We start from the raw sequence: 20,799 nt of genomic DNA, 5'->3' as shown, positions 1-20,799 counted from the left end.
GAGGATAAACGGGGATGCACAAATGAAAAGCCAATGATGGGTACAAAAACTCTTTATTTAACGATACCTTACACGAGGGAACTTTCACAAGTGCTCAAAGTTCTTACCATCCACAGTTATGTACAATTCTTTTTGTGATACATTCCTGTGTGATTCTGTTTTGTTTTTGTGTTTTCTACCTTCGCTAAAAGTGTGTACGTTGTGATTCGATAGTGCTATTCTGTAGTGATTCCTACTTAAGATCTACCTCTATTCCCTTATCTGTGTGTGTCATATTATTATTTATATAACATTTCTGTAATTTCATACAGTGGTGTTCCGAGACTGTCACTGCACATATTCTGTAATATATATACATCCATCCCCTGTATGCTTTGCATGCTAGGAGGGTGGTGGCATGCTTTTTTTCTCCCTCCAATTTCCCCCTTTCTTTAAAGAGAATCGCCGTAAATAAATCGTTTATTTTTATAACGATTTACACGAGATGTGAGTCTGGTGAAACCATAAAAAACTGTATATAGTACACAAAACCTATTTACTTCCATTCATTTCAACAGCCATTGTGAACAATGCGTATAAATATGAAAATTGGGGAAAAAAATTATCGAACTCTTGTGTGTATTGTTGGCTTTGCCTCACAAAGCATCTTTCTGCTACGGAGACGAATTTACAGTCAAAGTACTCTTCCAAAGTACCTAACTATATAGTGAATGGCTAACGAAAGGGTTTTGTTTGTGATTTGTGTGCCTTGGCTAACGAATAACGACTATTCGGCTAACGAAAATTTTCCTTTTTCCGAAAAATTCCACCTCGGAATATTTTTACATTGTTAACCCGTCGGGTTTAATACCGATCTCGTAAGTACATAAGCAACATACCGTTCTCATTTTCCCATTGCGTTGTGTTGTGTAAATATAAAGTATAACCTAGGCAAAAGTTTAGCACAAAGTAGTCATGCACGAGATGCTGAAAATTAATTAGTTTATTTACACTGTAGTTAATTGAATTAATGATAAATGTATTTTCTATATAAACATCCTTATGTACCCCATCGCTTTTCTTTCTGAACCATTTTATGTGAAATAAAGGATAGAAGACGAATATAAAAAAAGAAAAAAAAAGAAATCAGTATTTTCATAGAGCACATGTTCTTTGAGTGCAAGATTCTTAGCATCCAACTGAACGGTATGGACATTTTATCAGCTTATCTTTTACATCTGTGTGCATCAGACACAGAAATGAGGTAACCAAATCACAAATGGATGGGGACACCTATGAACGTCACTGAGCTGTACCAACACCAGCTACAACTACAGCTATAGTAAACTAGGTCTGGCGTTCGTTATTTACACAGTGTAAAATACGAACTTCACTATCGCATCTCCCTGTAAATTCTAATTAATCCAATATTGAAGTTGTTCATTTTAGCCTTCGGTCAGTTTTTGTGTTTTAAAAACTTCCTTAAATTTTAGACAAAAAACAGCGAACGAATTAAACGATTTATGGGAAATCTCGTTTTGGCTCGCGTTTTTGTGTATGTCCCGTTGTTTGAGTATGTAGCTATAGTATTTCGTATCATATTCTTTATTTCTCTGTATCGCCACTAGATGGAATTTCTATCACTTAATTATTATCTGTTATTTTTCCAGGCTTTTTAGTAAGCTACTCGGTTGTATCGGATCCAGTCAGTCGTTCTTTTGCTCATGTCTAAATAAACCTTTTATATTATTATTTGAAACCCCGTGAGTTTTGCATTTATCGGAGCATTCGTCGATAGGCGACACATACAAACGCCATTCTGGAAGAATTATATTCAGTAGCAAAGGCACCCCATTGTATTTTTTCTTTCAATTTTTCAAACGAGGAATTGCTAGAATCGAAAAAGCAGTGAAAGAAATAACTCACCTATTAATCATTTTATTAGTTATTTTATGATATGAAAGTGAAACATATAATGTATATTGAGAATAGTATAGTTGAATTTTATTCTCCTATCACAGGCATTACACGTAAATGAAGACATCTTTAATGTTTACTTGATTGGTCAACAATGGAAATACCCTTTTTATCTTTATCACATATGCGTATTTATTACCGTAAGAAAAATACTTTCACGGATAATTTATCCGATAGAGTGCGTAAAAGCAAATATAAAGTGTGGGGAGTTTCTGTTTGTGCTCCTAAAATACCAAAACGAAAAAAAAAATCAGGAAGACGGGGAGGGAGGCGAGACCATCGATAATTTGGTATTAACATGGATGAGAGAAAAGAACGTTGATAGAAAGATTCCACTCACGAAGTGTACTACAATCGTTACTTCTCGTTTCTCGTGCATCGCAATCCGTTCGCTAATCACGTTAGGATAGTTCCTTATTCATTGGGGGAAGTTTTATCCATTTCCTATTCTTTATCAGATAGCAGCCATTTGAACAAGAGTATCAGATGGCAGCACAGAATTCCGTATTTCTAACACAAGCCGACAAAATCCTGATTTAATCGGTATTCAGTCCGTCTGTCCTCCCGAGTGGATTGAAATCTCAGAGAAAATCGAAGACATGTCTCTCTCGGTTCCTTGATTTTAAAATGATAACTTATATTAGTCCCCTTCATTTTTTTCCCCGAATTTACGATCAAAACAGTGTGAGGAGAAATAAATGTCATATTACGATTGTAAAGTTGGATATCGTTGTATTGTGTAAGTACTGAAATGATGCTGACATTTATTTAAAATTTAGTGAAATAATTTTTATGTCAACCCAAGATATGGGGGTCATGTCAAAATAACTGTAAAAATATGGCACGCAGGTTTCTGTTTTTTCCTCACATTTTCAACGGCGATCTTCATTTCTCACGGCATAATTCTAAATTGTTCCTAAATCGTGCATGGGCCAATATTATCTGAGAGTGCAGCCATTAATCGAGGATTTAACACTCATTACGTGGTATGAACATGGTTCACTTTCCCTTAATCCTCAATAATTCAGACTGATTTGTTACTGTTTTGGATATATATTGGTTTTTTTTTTCCATGAAATGCTGGTTTTCCACAATAAAACAATTTACTAACTTTTCCAAAGCAACATTTCTGTCAGAAATTCTTAATAATACTTTTTATAAAATTAATAATGATATTTGCTTGTATACGGGGAAGGTGTATTAAGTCCTCTTGCCTCAAATTACCGGTGAACCATCGTACTTTCAATTAGCCAAATTATCTAAATAACGTGTAGACCTCATATATATATCCTTCATATTACAAGGGGTTGTATAGTTATTGGAATGAAAACTATAGCTTTTATACGGACAACCTGTCCTCAAAAACCGAACTACAAAGTGGTTGCCCGGTCTCTCCTGAGGCCAACAAAAAAACAATTCCACGTTTCTAAGTGCGATTTTTCAGAAAAAAAATAACCAGCAGAAGCTAACGGGTAACACTTCGTTTATGCTGTACTTTCGAAACTTTCCCCGATGGTGGAATTCAAATATCTCGGCAAATATATCGCTTGAAAAACTTGGATTTTCTTCTATTGGGCTCAGGATAAATCTTTCTAATTGCGTTTTCCAGAACAGGGTGTCCGTACCAGTTAATTTCTATATTTAGAAAACTGTAAGTCCCCTGTACAAAAACTGTGCATTGTCTGGTTGAATGTGTACCTCTAGGACCAACGGTTCGCAAGTTATTTGCGGCGAGGGAACTTATTATTAATAGGGCTCGGATTTCTGTTTTATTATTTTTGTTATTTGCATATTATGCATTTTTTGCGTATTTCACAATTTTTACGCGATGGAGCTTATTTTGCATATTTCATAATTTTCGATAAAGAGTAATTTTTTCCTCGCTATCCCAATCCCGCTTAAGATTGGTTTTTGTAGCGCCGATTGGTAAAAAATCCTGAAACTCAGGTTTTTTAACCAATCAGCAATGACGTTGCGTTTTTGCTGCATAAACATACTAGCCCTTCAAGGACACTGGTGTGTGGCTGTAAATATTGTATAAATCATCTGAATCGGTGACTGTGATGGTAACTCATGGGTTAGATAATTTTTGTTCATACAATAAGTAACGGTTCAAAATAATTTAGACTCCATCAACACTTCTTATCAACATATTGTTTTAGAAAAACCAATATGATAACGAGATTTACCTGAACTTGAAAAAAAAATTAGAACGTATTTGCCGTTTTATAGGGCATATTTACAGTTTTTAAGAGCATAAATGCATTTTTTATATAGCATATCTTATATTTTTCAGAGCATAAAAATTCTAGCTCCAATTATTAATAACATATATTATTAATATACGCAACAATATTATCTCTTTCATATTTACGTAAGGATTTTTCTATATTTTCACTGATCACTTGAGAAATGATTTTTGACTCAGTAAAAGCCTAATAAAATGATTGAAACTAAATAAGTGCAGCAATTCAAACCCTTAAAACCCATGAAACTCCCTCAGTTTCTGTTGACCGAATGACTTTCCGATTGTGGGACCTCAGATTTGAATCACTTGAACAGGCAAAGTAAAATTATCAAGAGACTGGATATAGTCCTTTACGAAAAAGATCATAATTGAGTCAACGGTATGCAGTAAAAAAAATATCAGTCCCCAACATGGAAACTAATAGAACCCGCTGGAAAGAAAGTGAGTAGATTTTATGATGAAATGTCACTAACAGAAAAGCGCATACGTAGCAACGAGAGCCTCCAACATGATCATCCATTTAGGAACTTAAAAATGCAGTGTTAGTATTCGATATGCAATGTATGCCAAGAAGTTTCTTCCATCCATTATCCATACTCGGAAGTGATGAATCGCAAAATGACTGAATTCGTATATCTCTGCATTTTTTATGCTGAGTATCTCAATTTGCTGAGACACTTTTTTTATAAGTTTTTTCACTTCAGAATAGTGATAGCAAGATAACGGTTATATTTCAACTTTTCAAAATTGGTATGCAAGTAGTATATGCGATATATATATATATATATATATATAGATTCAATTTCTTATATGTATTTTTTTATATTGTGTTAGCTTTATCCACATCTTCTAGTTGGCAGTTCAAAAAATGGACTTTTTGAAAATCATCAAAAGGAAAGGTTATACCTCAATGTCGCACTTAAGATACGAAAAAACTAAAAGATCAAGACCAGCCATGATTCACAAAAATTAGAACTGGTTTCTTAAGAAGCTGATATTGATTTTTATTGGCTTTTCTCAGAAACTTGCTTAAATTGATGAGAAATACGAATCCTAAAGTATGAGACATACATACAGACGACTGGTGTTGCATTCGCTCATTATTGCCTACTAAAGATTTAAACTTGAGTATTAAAATGAAACCGGAATGATGCACGAATTGATTTGGCTTCAATCGATGTCAGACTTCTGACTGTACTCCGTCTAATCAGTGGGAATCGACTGAGAAATCCGCATTCACTTCACAGCTTCTCCCTGATCTTCTCGGAAATAAATAAGAAAGAGAAGAAAAAGAGGAGAGAGAAAAAAGGAGAAGAGAGAAGAACTGAGTTGTCTTGTGTGTTTGAAATCGATTTTTAAAACGGGGTCGCCAGAAAGAGATTCTCTATGAAATTAGAATGAGAAGAATCCGATGTATATTTCCTTTTTACTTTTCTGTTTCAGAAATGGATGTTCCTATGTCGGTGCCGACGGAAAAGCTTTTCTCTTTCTGAACCTTTCGGAATTGAGATTCCATTTCTTCTTTACATCATTTGAATGTTTTAGCTGCATTTGGAAGAATAAAACTTTTTATCTGTCGCTCAAATTTTGTTCCAGACATTAGTATCACGTGTCCAGACATGCAAATCCAGTACTACTACTACTAATACTCGTCGACGAACATTAATACTTCAGACAGTAATATACACTGATAAGACGTCAAAACTTAAAATCTGTATTTATTTTTCTAAATATAATAGCACCTTCATGTTTTTGGGTGTATTGTGAAATTCTGTAACTGATTAACTAGTTAGTTGGTTTTTTTTTTTTTTTTGCATCACTGGTAAACCTCTTAATTTCCTTTGCTGGATATTTTTTAGGCTAAATGCCGCCCCGTCGTAACTTAACATAGCATAATTCATTTGTTTCCAGTCTGTTATGACAAAATTGTACAAGTTGAATTTTACAATTGAATTAAACATATTTTACAATATCCAAAAGAAACTACAAAAAAGAGAGAAAAAAACAGATATTTATAATGTGAGGAAAGCTGAGACAGGGAGGAGAGTAGTTGCAAAAACTAGTGAAATTCTTTTGACAATTGAAAGTGCATGACTAGATAAATGAGTGTGAATATCGAAATAATATCCGGAAAATGTAGTTTTACCATCAGTTTATAAAAATACGCCATCATATAATTAAAACCAAAGCATACGTGCAATGAATTCATCTCGAAGCACTTTCGTACTAAAACCAACTATAAAAATCTCACCATCTAGCAAAAGTACCCGGCATTTTCCTCCATATGCTGGGAGCATAACAGAAGTGACAAACCATTTTAAAAGGCTAAACATGCCTAAAATTCATTGTTTGGGAACCACGTTAACGCAAGAAAACATTACAAAAGTCATTGTTGTTGCCCAACATTATTTTCGTCCATTTCGGGCATTTGTCCAGCTCTGGAAAACTCTTAGTCACCTGCCGTTCAAGTCGGGTCTTGTTTATAATATATACAGTATGTGGAGAAGACCGGCTAAAAATTGTAGATTTTTATAGAGAACACACACACACGCGCGCGCGCGCGCGTGCTGAAAAATCAATTTCATAATTGAAATTAGATGCTTAAATAATAACTAAATAAACATGCTATACATAAGATGTATATTGTATATTTTCCTTCATACTAAAAGCAAGAAAGTGCAATGTCTTTGGACGTGAGAAATGACGTTTGAATATTTACTCCTCCCATGAAATTGTACTCTCTCATTTTCCTAAATTATGATACACATTCTCGTTTAAGGCAAAACTTGGATAGCAAAATAAGAGATCCAACCAGCTGATAGAAAAAAAGTGAAAATTTTGCACATTCCTGCTTCTAGCATGAAAGGGGACGATATGTTATAGGTGTATATTTCAGATCGTGTGTGATTACTGGAAATGATATGTTGCCATTACCTATAAAAAAAGTTGCAAAATATTAAAAAGAAAAAAACGCGTGGTTTATGATGTTTTATGTTAAATATATAAGTATTGAACTCATTTCAGCACATGAATATTTTATGTTATTTCATAAATCCTTATGGTCCTGAAAGGTTTCACCTTTTAAGCGGCATTGACGAGATATCTCGCCTCTTTATTTAGCACTGACAAGTCCAGCTATTTTGTAAAGCTGATTTCTTAGGAAATATTTTTCACTATATCCCATAGTTTGCACCTGAAAAACTAAAGAAAAGCTACTTCATTATCGAAGATATAGTATTTTCAAGGTGGTTAGGTGGTTTCTGTTGTGCCGCTTATAGGGCCAAAGTGTTGCGCTCAGATGCATGCGATGCGCGGATAGGCTAGGAAATACGGCGGTAGCGATGATGTGGGTACAATCGATATGAGTTTTGTTATTTCGCACAGAAACATGGTAGAAAAATAATTTATGTTACTGCAAGTTTTCTAATATTTTCAATACACAGGAAAAGTATTCTTTGTGAAAATAAATTGTTATCGAACCTCAACAATTCACGAGCGCGTCCCCTTGCTGTGGGCATCATAAATGCAATGGGTAAATCGCCTACGAACACCTAAAATCCACCTTGAAGACCAGCTGGCAATATAATGGGGGCAGTTGTCTCCTATCTTTGAGGGAGAATACCGTACAAGAGTTCTACACCCTGATCACAACCGATCCGAAGGCATCGGTCGCGTTGAAAAGAGGGATTTGGTCTGGGCTCAATGTCTAACATGCGACACATCGGATATCCTCAAGTTCTTGATCCCCATCCGTCATCGCTTCCCCGCTACGTTCCCATTTAATGAGAAAATTCCCTGCTAAGTAGAGCGTGGGACAAAGAATGTTCCATCCGAGCTCGGGGGATTCCAATGGTCTAAGCTTGAAGGTATGGGGTACTTCTTTTCATACTCACATTTGCTTGTAATGTGAGAAGAGAGTAGAGGGGAGTTTTCTCTCTTTCCCTTCCATCTCCTCTTGTCTCTGGCATCAGTCAAGTTCCAGAAAAGAAAATTCTGTCGGTGAGGCTCAAATATGAGTTCGGAAATCGGGAATATATACGAAAGCTTCGGAATAAAATCGAACCTGTAAAAGTTGGTGAAATGCCCATAAAGTTCAGTCGTGTCATACAGAGAGTTTCTTGAAATGAGCTAATGACATTTAAAAAGAATTATGTGGAAAAGGGTTAGTGTTAGAAGTAGTTCTGGTAGCAAATCTTTGGGACAGGCCAGGTTAGAACTGGGGGGGGGGGTATGGGCTATTGTCAGGGCTGCAAAATTTAAGTGGTGACATATTTGAGGTGGGACGAAAAACCCCGTTATAAAAGTCAGTGGAATTTACTGTGATAGGGCAGTAAAATTATGTTTGCGCCCTCTCACGAAAATCATAGCTACGGCTACAAAATGTATTTAGGAATTTTCCCTGTCACTAGTTCAAAATTTCACTCTCAGATGGTGCCGTGACAAAAGCAAGTGTGGATGGATAAATGGAGATAACATTAAAAGTATTTCTGACATTTCTATTTTCAGTCGCAAACACATGCCACAATCGTAGAATGGAGTTTACCGAAGTTTTCTGCAAAGCGAATTTTATTGTATACAAATTTCTTCGAGTTGACTTGGAAAATAAAAATTGCACGAATTGAAATGTTATGAATGCGGTATAATACAGCATCTTCATCCAAATTTTGAACAGCGACATTGTTATCTAAATTTTTCTCCAGAAAATTGAAAACTTCAGGGGTGAATCGTTAATACCAACCATCTTACATGGGCAAGGATGCCGCAAATGATTAGTGCAACACATTATGAATGACGAAATGGTGTTTCAACCATTTTGTTTCTGTATTTCTTTCTATTCAGCAACTTCATTGGGAAATTTGTCTCTCGTGACACTTGTGTTTGTGCCCGTTCCTTATGGTGTCTAAGGTCCCTTTTCATTCCCTATGGTTGACCATATGAATATGTTTCTAAAATAATATCTTGGAAAAAGAAAAACAACTCGCCACAGAGAGTAACAGGCCTTGCAACATTGAAATTTCAGTCATTAGGATATCTATTCGTTTCCTGTTTCGTCTTTAAAAGATTGATGACGAATAGAGTTCCTTAATCCCACTACGGTTAAGTAGTGGTAGCACCCGAAGAGAAACCTGCACTGAAATCTCATAAAATGCACGTTTGGGTCTTTCAATAATTGATAATTTGACACACCTACTGATTCGTTTGTAAACTCTCAGTGAATTGGCTTTTATTGCGGTAAACCGAAGCTATGTACGGTTTGTAAAGGATGAATATATGGCGATATGATTAAAATGAGTTTGCTTCTAGAAAAGCATTAAGTAGCTATTATTTATCTTAATTTATTCACCTCCTCCCTTCCTCTACGCTTTGGATAAAAGAAACATTTCTCAGATCTCAATATTGACATCGATTTCAAATCTTGAAAATTTTGTTCTTCAACTAGTAATTCGTAAGTTTCGAATATATATATATATATATATATTGATTTTCCAAAAGAATCGCACCATAGTTTTTGTGTTATGTGAAATGGGGCCATTGATTAATTAATTATATTTAGCCTCGACCCTCTCTGTAAATTTTTTTTTTTTTCGGGAAATTAGATTTTTTTTTCGTAATGTGTGTAAAATACCATTTTCTTAGATCATTCCATATTCATGTCCAATGATGACACCGATTTAAAATCTCAAAAGTTCTCTACTCCAGTAATGTAGAAATGTCACTATTGATGAATCTTTTTCCTCATATATTTTTCATAAAACATGAATGCATTCATATGACTACACTTCATATTAGCTAAAACATGATTTCTCTTAAAAGCAATGGGAAGAAAAACCAAAAGAATTCTTCAAAGAACTATCTCTCTCTTTCTCTCGCAGAGTATCAGCAGTGGAGTACAAGTATAATATAAGGTCTCCCAAAGTTATTTGGAGGGACAGAGAGAGCAGCATTTGTGTTGTAAACTCTGAAAGTTTTCCTACGTTCATTCCATGGGAACACTGCAGGGAATAAATAGTTCTAAGAAAGAGAGAGAGAAAGAGGGAGTTCGCGTGAGAAGAAACTCTTCAAGCTCATCTAAACGAGAACACGGACGTAGAGTGGCAACAACTCAACTCAACTGCAGTTTCATCTTTTCTCTAACACCATTCCTCTCTATAATCGCTTTGCTTTTAGATTAATAAGTATATAACAAACGCATAACAAACATGTGACGTCTACAGTTGAGTCACGGTCACAAGATGATCTCATGATTCATTGCTCGGTAGACCGTCTAAACGTCATCATCATCATCGTATGCGATTAGCAAAGGGAAGCAACAACAGGAGAAAAGTTCCATTAATGGTTTCCTCTAGGAGACCTCCTCGAATGATGCCGTACGTACACGGAAATGCACTAATGACATTCAACAATGCAAAGTTACATGCTTGTTACACCGAGTACTTGCTTATTTTTGTTGAAGCCTCCCGTCGACCCCCCTTCCCCCTCTTTTAAAACTTCCTTTCAATACTTCAACTCGAAAATGGAGTTTTCATTCATGTGGTCGGGACACACATGCCCTAAATATCAAGATTAATCGTTCTCGTTTGAACAAGTCGAACATATTTTGATGTTTATAAATTATTTGTGAATTTCAAGGATTTTTACGTCGCCTCAGCGAATGTACATCAATCAAAACCGAACTATATGCGATGCGTGAATCACACTCATAGATGGTGTGAAGGACGGAGACCGAAACTAATTGAAACATAGTGAGGAAAGATATTGGTAATGTATAAGTTCTTTGATAATGACATATTTTTAATAAGCTCTAATAAGTACCATAGAAATTCAATAAAATCCATACGTTATTCAAACTAAAAGTTTTGTTGCCCATGTCTTTGGAGTCGTAGAGTAGTCACAAAGCGGGGTCCCATCTAGTTATGGCATGGAGGTCATGTTAAGTAAAAATATCTGGTTCTAGATTTTTTTCACTGTACTAGTATTTAAGTATCTAAAATCCGGTATATTCTCAGTATTTAAAATGTGTTGCGCTGTGTGTCGTGTTTATACCATGTGAGAGAGACCACCAAAGTATCGCTTCGCTTGGGAGTGTTGTAATTGCTGAGGAGGCCTTTATCAATAAATACGATTAAAATAAATCAGTAAATCATGATTCTAATCATAATTAATATTAATAATAATTTGAAACGTTATCACTGAAAAAAATACTAGGAAACACATTATATAAGCACCGGCTGTTGCTTATAGAAGCAACCTGGAGATGAAACAACGGTTCAGGAGCGTATTCATGGCGTCGTATATATATATATATATATATATGTCATAAGTGTACTATACAATAGTACGATAAAAGAGGATACAGCGGACCTTTCCAAGCCGTTAGTAGTTGAATACCGTATAATGTAGACGACATTGGTAACCGCTACATTGTTCACATATATTTTGAGTATTTTATTATTATGTGAATAATGAAATAACTATTATGAAAGAAAACGTACCTATTATTTTCCTCTGGAAAAGGAGCAGAAGGAGGATGAATTGCCGAGTAATTCCCATCCTCTTTTATTTTCAAAGTGTCATAAGGTTAAAAAAAGTACTATTTTTCACAGTACTTGCACAGCACAATCTTTCAATGAAATCCTGGAGTGAAGCTCACGGAGGAAACGAATCAGTTCACTGATAATGCTATCATAGTCTGTCAATCTTTGACATGGCAGTTTTGACCGGGAATTTCGCATTTTTTCTTTTTCTTCGCCCAATTAGCAGCGTTGTTATTCAAGAAAACCTCGCAATTTACCTGTAAAATATAAGAAAAACAAATTCCTAAATTTTTGTGGATATTAAACAATTTATTTAAAACACAAAAATAAATTATTATCGAAATATCGTATTTACTCGCGTGTAGGACGAGGTTTTCATTCAATTTTCAATGTTTCAAATACTTACGTCGTCCTATATGCACGAGCGAAGACCTAAACGGAAAAAAGTCACAAAAATACTGAGAAAAGAAAAAAAAACGAGTGAGAATTAATTTCAGAAATAATTAAATACGGGTAAATTTTATGGATTGAAAATGATAATTCGATATTCATTGGAAGTATACTTTATACATTGTTGATGAAGAAATTGTGAACAGAATCAGGGAGTAAAATAATCGAAAACTGATGAATGAAATTATCCAAAATTAATGTGATAGAAATTTTTACGGAATTAATAAAAATTCAGATTTTATGGAAAACACAATTTCAAAATTTATGAAAGTTTTCAATACTTTTGGGGCCTTCCTGTTTGATTCGGGGTCCTTGATCCAGACACAGGAATCCCGACAGTGGCGTTAGATCAGGGAGTGAAGTAGGGGTGCACAGTTTTTCGTAACACCATTCTGAGCACCCCCCAGAATTTATTCAGAACTCCTTTATACGATACGTCACTTACGTCAGCTTACATTTACATCGTCTCTCCCAAAAAATCTTATGCTATTACCCGTGAATAAACTTTGATCTCTAAAACCATACCTCGTCTTATAAGCGTAATCATCCTAGCGAGTAAATACGGTATATCGGTAACCGAACAGTAAAAAAAATTCAATTAGAGATAATTTTTCAGTTGTAGACAAATCATATTAGCATGAGGTCATGTTACTAAATTCATACCAACTTAAATACGTTCTTATTTGTCGTGTAAAATTGGAAAGACACTGTGTATATTTATAAGTATCAGAATCAAAGTTAATTGACAGAATTTTATTCCACGCACCCGACAGAATTCACTCAACTTGAATCACGCACAGTTACCTTATCCGGTCTTTCGCTATATGTAATACGAATGCTCCAATTATCACGACGATTAAAACATAAGCTCTAAACATCCCCAATAAAATATTTCTCTAGGAATTCCCAGGATCTCGGTCACATCTTCATTACACGGCTATAAAATGGCAGCGAGACTATCTGAAGCATTCAAATTTATTCTAAGGTGTTCGCCGTTCCAGACGAGAGAAACTGCGATTAAAACTGCGAGGTTTGCTAATTTCTTAATTAGACCCTCTCTTGCCCACCTCCCACCACTCGATTTCCTACCACTTACCACCCCCACCCCCTCGATCTTATGCAAACGAGCTGAAATGAGAGGGTATGGGAAAATGGGAAAAGACACAGGAAACGGGACCAAGGATTCAACAACATCCATCCAATCCACTTTCTCTCTCTTACCGCAGAAAATGCACGCACACAATGCACTCGCTCACTTTCACTTTCATAAAATGAGCGAGAGCCCCTTCACCCACCATGTTTACGACGTTTCCGTGCAGATGAGAACTGATAGTAATTTGCAGTTAAAGCCTATCAAAGTAGGAGGAGATTTTAATTATGCACACGGCCGACTCCCCTCCGAGAATTAAATTTGTCGTTTTAGACTAGGAAAAGACTCCTGGAAAATCACCGGTCATTGGCGCAACCTCATGGCCATTCGAACGGTAAAAGATAGAGAGTGGTTAGGAGACGGGGGGGGGGGGCACGGGGGCCACAGAGCTAAAACTTTCAACGTCACGAAGATCACGCTATTGATCCGGTTATAATAGACCTCCCGGCCGAGGGAAAAGGGCATTAGAGTTTTCGCGGAAATCGCAATCTGTTCGACGTGCTTTAAAAGCATCGATTGGGTGACGGGAAATCGAGGTTGGTTTTGGTACAGAACGTTTAAAGGTTAGGATAGAGGTGGTTGTGTACGAGACGGAAACTGTATGATCCCGTGGAGGGTTTCGGGAGGGTGGGGGGGACAATGTCATGCATTCCTGACGGCAGGGCATTACATATCCCGCCACGTGTTTTAGAATTCCTGGCATTGTGATCGAAGATCAACGTTTTCGCTCTTTCCTTTCCATTTTGGGATAATGGTAAGAGAAGTTGGGAGGCTGTGTGTGTGTGATGGCGGGATGATTCGCAGGAATGTCGGGACGGGGGAAAGGGAACGCATGTTACGTATTCGCGTACATTATTTTCGATTTATGGAAACGCGTCGACGTGGACTAATCGGGATCCGAGGAATGTTGGCGTCAAGGTCAGCGTTTTCTCTGGTAATGTGTGCGAAATTTTCTTTTGATGCGATCCGGCTTCCAAGTACGATATGATTCACGAATTCGTAAAGTGCATTGGTGTTCGATATTTAAATGAAAAGAAATAATTGCCGGTACGGGTGTGAGAGAAAATCCGTTGGCAATCGGAATCACATTTCCACCGGAAACCATTTACAGAAACTACAAGGTTCAAACACGCTTCTAAGAGTCCTAAAGTTTTAGACCAGCGCTCTTCAGCCGCTGGTCAGCGAATAGCAGTCTGCGAGAGATTTCCATCAACGCAATTCATATAGCAGCTATAATATCTTAGATTTAATTAATATAATGAGTCGAGCCCTTATAACTCCAAGAGACCAGAGAAGTCAGTTATAACGAAATTTCGTTACAAATGAATTTCAGATTTTTACATTGTTTCTATGTAGACTTATCTGGGGGAATTAGATAAGTTTTCGTTAAAACGAGACACTCGCTATAACGGTATTCGTTAAAATGGAATTCGACGGCATTGTGGTATATATATGCACTTGCTTCTGTTTTAGCCACCAGGGTTCTGCGAATTATTTCTCCTACTCATTTTTTGAAAGACTGAAATAATTTCACCTACTTATTTAATATTTTGCCGGAACGCAAATTATTTCTTCTATGTATTTATTACTTTTCTTATTTATTCATTTGTTTGCCTGTGTAAGCAAATTTTGTCTCTCCTTTGCTATGCTCAAATCATTTCTCCTATTATTTATTTTAAAGCATTCCTATTATTTATTTCAAAGCATTCCTAATATTTATTCCTTTTATTTATTACTTTTTATTCCTCATATCCCTATTATTTTTTTCCTATTCATATATTACTTTTCTTATTCATTCATTTGTTTGCTTGTCCTCAAACTATTTCTCCTATTTATTACTTTTTTATGGTCGGTTTCAAATTATCTCTCCTGTTTTTTTATATTTCTTGCAGACCTGCAAATCGGTTTTTTCTATTTATTTGTTTTTTCGATGGTCTGTGTGATGGCAATTACTAATATTCCCGCTGGTGTTAAAAACAGATTGAAAGTTTTAGACAGTTTTTGTCCCCTTCTAACGGCATGACTTGTTTGATTTTCCTTCGAATATGGTACTTCAATGCAAATACGTCATTGGAATAGGACATCATAACCGATTGACGTGACGTAACTGAAACAAATAAAATTTCAAGCGCTTATATTGAGTGTTTTTTATTCAAATCCGTGAAACAGGAAGTTCAGCGATGATAGTGAAAATTCCGTAAATATATGATTAAAGTAATTTGAACGGTCGCCGATAAAAAAAAAAATATGAATTAGGGAAATTAGTACTCTTACCAATTCATCCGGTGACATTTTGGTAAAAAATTCATAAAAATATCTTCATTAGAAAAGAAAAAGTCTTGTATATAATTTTGAAAAATCAGGGACGAATTCGCGTTTATTTTGGGCTGGTAGAAATGTGGCAGAAAATTGAAAATTTTAAATCACTGATTCATCTGCAAATTTTCATTCAAATATTAATGGATGAATTCCTTCGAATATAATTAAAAGACTAAAATTTTAATTTTATTTTTTTTGTCAAGGGGACAGCAAAAAATTTCCATCTTGTATCCTCCTCTTTAATATTATCATTTTTCAGATCTTACTTTATTCATTTTTCTAAATCGTATTTTTGTTATAATTTCTTGTAAAATGTTCTCAATGTCAACAAGTACACGTAGCAAAAAAACAACAACAAAAAACAAATTAATGATATAAGGGAATAGGTTTTGTATTGACCAGTGTTCAACATTTTAATTCTTGCGGGCCGGTGGAATCAAGTGAATATCCGACCCCGGTATTGAGAAATAATTTCCTACACCGTAAACCCACAATCACACAGAAAATAACGATAAGAGCACAAAATTCTTAACCTTCCCTGATTTATATATTTATATTCTATGTTATAAATTGCCTTTCAAATGATCTTATACATCCATCCACATTTTCGATTTTCAAAAAACTTCTTAAACAATAATTATTTCAAATAGTCAATATTGAAAACTACTTTTGATTTCGTCCTCAAATTCACACTCCCTTCTTTGCTACAGATTGACTTAATACTCTAACTGATGAATTTCTCATTAAAAATTCCCTTTGCTGTTGTACTATTTAAAATAATATTTTATAAACTCATGTTGATTTATAGATTTTTTTTATATAAGTAATAAAGCACCCCCTGCCCGTTGCATCATTATTGTATTTTATATATGACTTATGTATTATATCTGTGTGTGTGCGTATATTTTGATTTTTTTCATTTTATCATAATTTTTTTCCCCTCCTTAAAATTACTAAACACTGTAACTATATTTTATATTGTTAATATTGTAGTGTTTATAAATAAACTTCATTGTAACAACCAGTATGGGACCTAGGTGTCCCCTTGGAGGTTTTCATTAATCAAATGTAATATTTTTATTAACCTTATATATTAATAAATTACGATACATTTAAGAAACAGATTTGAGTTTCGACTCGTGATGAATGAATGAAGATCAGGGCTTTGCCACCATACTTATCACGTTGCCCAAATGTTGTTCAACGTCAATGTTGAAACTATTCTGTTACTTTTCAATTCCTATGTTCGATCTGTTTTGGAATACTGTAGCATAATTTGGAATCCACATTTCTTATTTAATATAGTTAAAATTGAACGTGTTCAAAACAGGTTTTTACGCTATGTATATTTTAAGAAACATCAATCATATAATCACTACTTATCAAACAAAATACTTCGCTCTTCTTACTTAATAATTTTTACCACAAGACGTATTCATTTCAGAATTGCGGCCATGTAAACCTCGCAGACCATCGTCATGTTCTAAACAGATGAATTTTACATTAGTATAATCGGATTTATCTATTATAAGGAGGAGTGTGTCAGTACAGCATTGCACATACTCAGAATTTAGTCTTCGATTTATCAATTTCATATTCATATATTTGCTTTTCTCTTTTTCACTTTATATTACAAGTTTTTATGCTTAGTTTTCTTTTCAAATTGCATTTCTGTCTTAAATGTTTATTTGTGTGTTTGTTAATTTTATATATTTTGCGATTTTTCTTTTTTTATGTATTTTATGTTTTGAAGAATTTTAATTTCCATTTCTATATCTCCATGCTTTTGTGTTTTAATTTGCAAATTTAGTCTATGCTTTTGTTTTTTCTTTGAAGTTTTGTATGTTTTTTTTTATTGTCGGGAATGTAATTTGTTTTATATCGTCATGTAACTGAGATCGTTACACACTTTGCCGTATTGCCTGTAGAGGCGGGTCGTCAGACAATATTGGGTAGGTGAATTCATTCAATTCGGTTTATTAAAACTACCGCATCGTATTAATATAAGTTTTCTTTTTGACAAAAAGGATTAAAAATGTATTATGCCATTTTTTAGAATGTGATAAAGGTGCCTATTACTTCCCACTGAGATTGTTTTAAATCCTCATATGTATAAATGTATATTCCTATCATGGCAGATTATTAAAAATAATGCAAATATTAATAGAAATACATGGCCGCATCAGCCAATATGCCCAACGAGGTTGTTGAGAAAAAGATGTCCATTACAAATATGGATGTCATATACCTCTAAAATGTAGCAATCCAGAATTAAAAACGCTATCGTAAAAGTCATATAATGCTGAATGCTTCTGATACTGGTCACGTGCTACCGATCTCTTCCAATGATATAAAGAGAAAATTCATGTTACTATGTAATGGCATTGCTACAGATACTTAGTTTAGAAAAAAAAAGTTAAAATCAATGTAAAATTACTCTCATTAAAACTTGATTATTATTCAAACCACGGAACTGAGATCTTTGACATTCAAGGTAATTAAATTCTCAGATGGTCCCTCTTAAAGATTGCAGCGTTTCGGTTAATTATTGATGTGATTTAACCATTGAATTTATCCTTTAAAAGATACCGAACAAATTGCATTTTTCATTGGCTATCGGAGCGTTGATGGGATGATAAAGGATTAAGGAAAGGGGAAGAAAGAAACGTTTCTTTGTTATTTCGTCTCTGTATCCGGGAAAGATTCCGAGTTAATTTTTAACTAATCAGCCGGAACAAAAATGATATCATCAATCATTCAAATTCTTAATAATTATCTAATTACGAGTGAAAGAGGTTCCATGGAACGGAAAAATGGTAATTAATTTCTAAGAAACTTCAATTCTCATCTGACATGGTTTCGTTGTAAGTTAAAAAAATTTACTTTGAATTTTATAATGTATAAAGTTTTCACCGATCAATGTTACGAAAGAATTGATAAATTAGAAAAATAATGAATCTGGTCTGAAATGTTCTTTTCCTTTCTTTTTCAAATTATACAAATACCAGTACAAGGTCACAACAGGCAAAATGGCCAACGAGGTGGCTGAGAAAAAGATGCTCATAACAAATATAGATGCCATATATTTATAAAGTACAGAAACCCAATTATAAATGCAATCATAAAGACTGAAGACTATGTATTATACATGCTAAAATGTAATACAATGCTCATAACAAATATAACAAATATCCATATGGTTGTCTTATCGAAGTATGGATAGCTTCTCAATAAGTATATCGTATTTCTTTTTGAACGTGTTAATTGTGTTAAAATTTTTCACCCGACATAAGCAATTTCATTTATTAAAAACCCTGTTACAGAAAACTTATCCGCCACACCATAACCTAGAGTTGTCCCTTACCAATCGATACTGTTCTCTTGTGATTTACGGTGTATTAATAATTCATGGCCTATCCTATCCATTCCATTGAAAATGTTTAGCACTTCAATCATATCTGCCCCGTCACACACACACACACCTGGACTCTTACAACATAAACATTTTCATGAAATCAAGTATTCCTTCATAACTCAAGTCCCGTGTGTCATCATGTGCCCACGTGGCTCTTCTCTGCACTCCCTCGACCAAGTCAATGTAATTCACAAATGCTAAAAACCAAAAAAAAAAAAAAAAAAATGCTGACATGAAAAAAAAAGTGGAAAAAACTAAAGTAGTTCAAGTTGAAAATTACTAAAATAAGCAAAATTGAAAAAATAATAATACTCAAAGAATAAAATTAAAAAGGAAAAGCATTTAAAAATTCTAAAAAAGTAGAAAATACTTAAATAAAAATGGAAACAGTAGAAAATCCTGAAATACAAAAAATGGTAGAATTGCAAAAGTGGAAAATACTGAAAATAAAGAACATGAAGATGCTAAAACGAAAAAATGTAGAAAATACTATAAATGAAAAAATAGCAAATAATAAAACGCAAAATATGGAAAATGTAATATATATTTATTTATTAATAAAATAGTATTTGACCGAAGCCTATACAAAAGAATGCGGCGATGAAATTTTACATACAGGGTGGGCAAAAAGTGCGTAGAAACCGAAAATAACCGAAATAAAAAATGGTTTGCTGGGTTAGCATAGCCAGGTCACGGGAACTTTTTAAAACAGGGAAAAAACCCTCAAAAACAGCCAATAGGTGCGCTGACGTCCACACGTCAAAGAAAAGATCAAATAACGAACAGAATGCCTCCAAATTGTTTATTACAGCAGTATGTGTTCCACATGTCCAACACCGCAGGAGATAAAACATTGCAGGTGAGTCACAAATCCAGCAACGGCAGACTGCAGCAGGTCCACATACACGGTTTACAATAGTGGACTGGTTCTGGATTAGGAGCGCAAGTTCTTATAACCGTCTCATTTACATATTTCCACCGAAGTCGCTCGTACCAGCGCCACCTATCGGCTCTTGTTTTTCCTGTCAAAAATTCCCGTGATCTAGCGATGCTAACCCTGCAAACCGTTTTTTATGTTGGTTATTCTTCCGGTTTTTTTCCACGGACTTTTTCCCACCATGTGGAAGACGATTGATGCTACATAGAAAATCATAAATTAAAGTACGATCTGTTGTGTCCAATGTAAGGTTGTTCAAATAAAAAACTAGGAAATAGTAAAAAATAAAAATGGATAAAATGCTATAATTAAAAAAAGAAAAAATGAGAAAAAATAGAAATTAAAAATGAAAAAAAAAGTCTGAGGTCACCTTGATATTTTTTTCAATCTTTAAGAAGTCTGATTTTTTTTCCATTTTTATCGCTTGTGATATGATATTTATTTTTCTGTGTATCAAATCACAGCTAATTCTAATAATGTGAATAAAGCCCGTTTCGATTAATTACACGGAATAAACCATATATTACATCCAAATTGAAGGCGCGGAGGCGCAATAAGATATTATCCTCTGATAATTAAGTGTATTCATCATTAAATTGTGTGTGTTCATCTATTATATTTATATCAACATTTTTTGAAAGGTAGTATGAAAATGATAACTATAAAAAAAACTACACGTAAACTATCTCGGGAAAATTGGAAAGTTGATTCTAAAACCAAGTGATTACCTGTAATTAGTATCATAATAAGAATGTTAATTAACAATTAGTTTCATAATAAGAATATTAA

At 34.4% G+C, this 20,799-nt stretch overlaps 1 protein-coding gene across 1 annotated transcript in view; it reads right to left on the bottom strand.

Moving 5' to 3' along the window:
- Positions 1-20,799, bottom strand: part of LOC149075432 (protein turtle-like) — a 590,018-nt gene that overhangs the window by 379,034 nt on the left and 190,185 nt on the right. The window contains exon 3 of the mRNA XM_089242766.1: positions 11,698-11,996. Within this exon, the coding sequence (XP_089098892.1) occupies positions 11,698-11,755 (58 nt within the window). The 5' untranslated portion in view covers positions 11,756-11,996. The remainder of the gene's footprint in view (positions 1-11,697; positions 11,997-20,799) is intronic.

This window comes from Pholcus phalangioides, unplaced genomic scaffold (assembly GCF_987345545.1).
Source record: "Pholcus phalangioides strain wild (caught in Gottingen) unplaced genomic scaffold, Ppha-v1.0 ptg000015l_1, whole genome shotgun sequence".
Classification (NCBI taxonomy): Eukaryota; Metazoa; Arthropoda; class Arachnida; order Araneae; family Pholcidae; genus Pholcus; species Pholcus phalangioides.
This window is presented reverse-complemented; position numbering and strand designations above follow the sequence as displayed.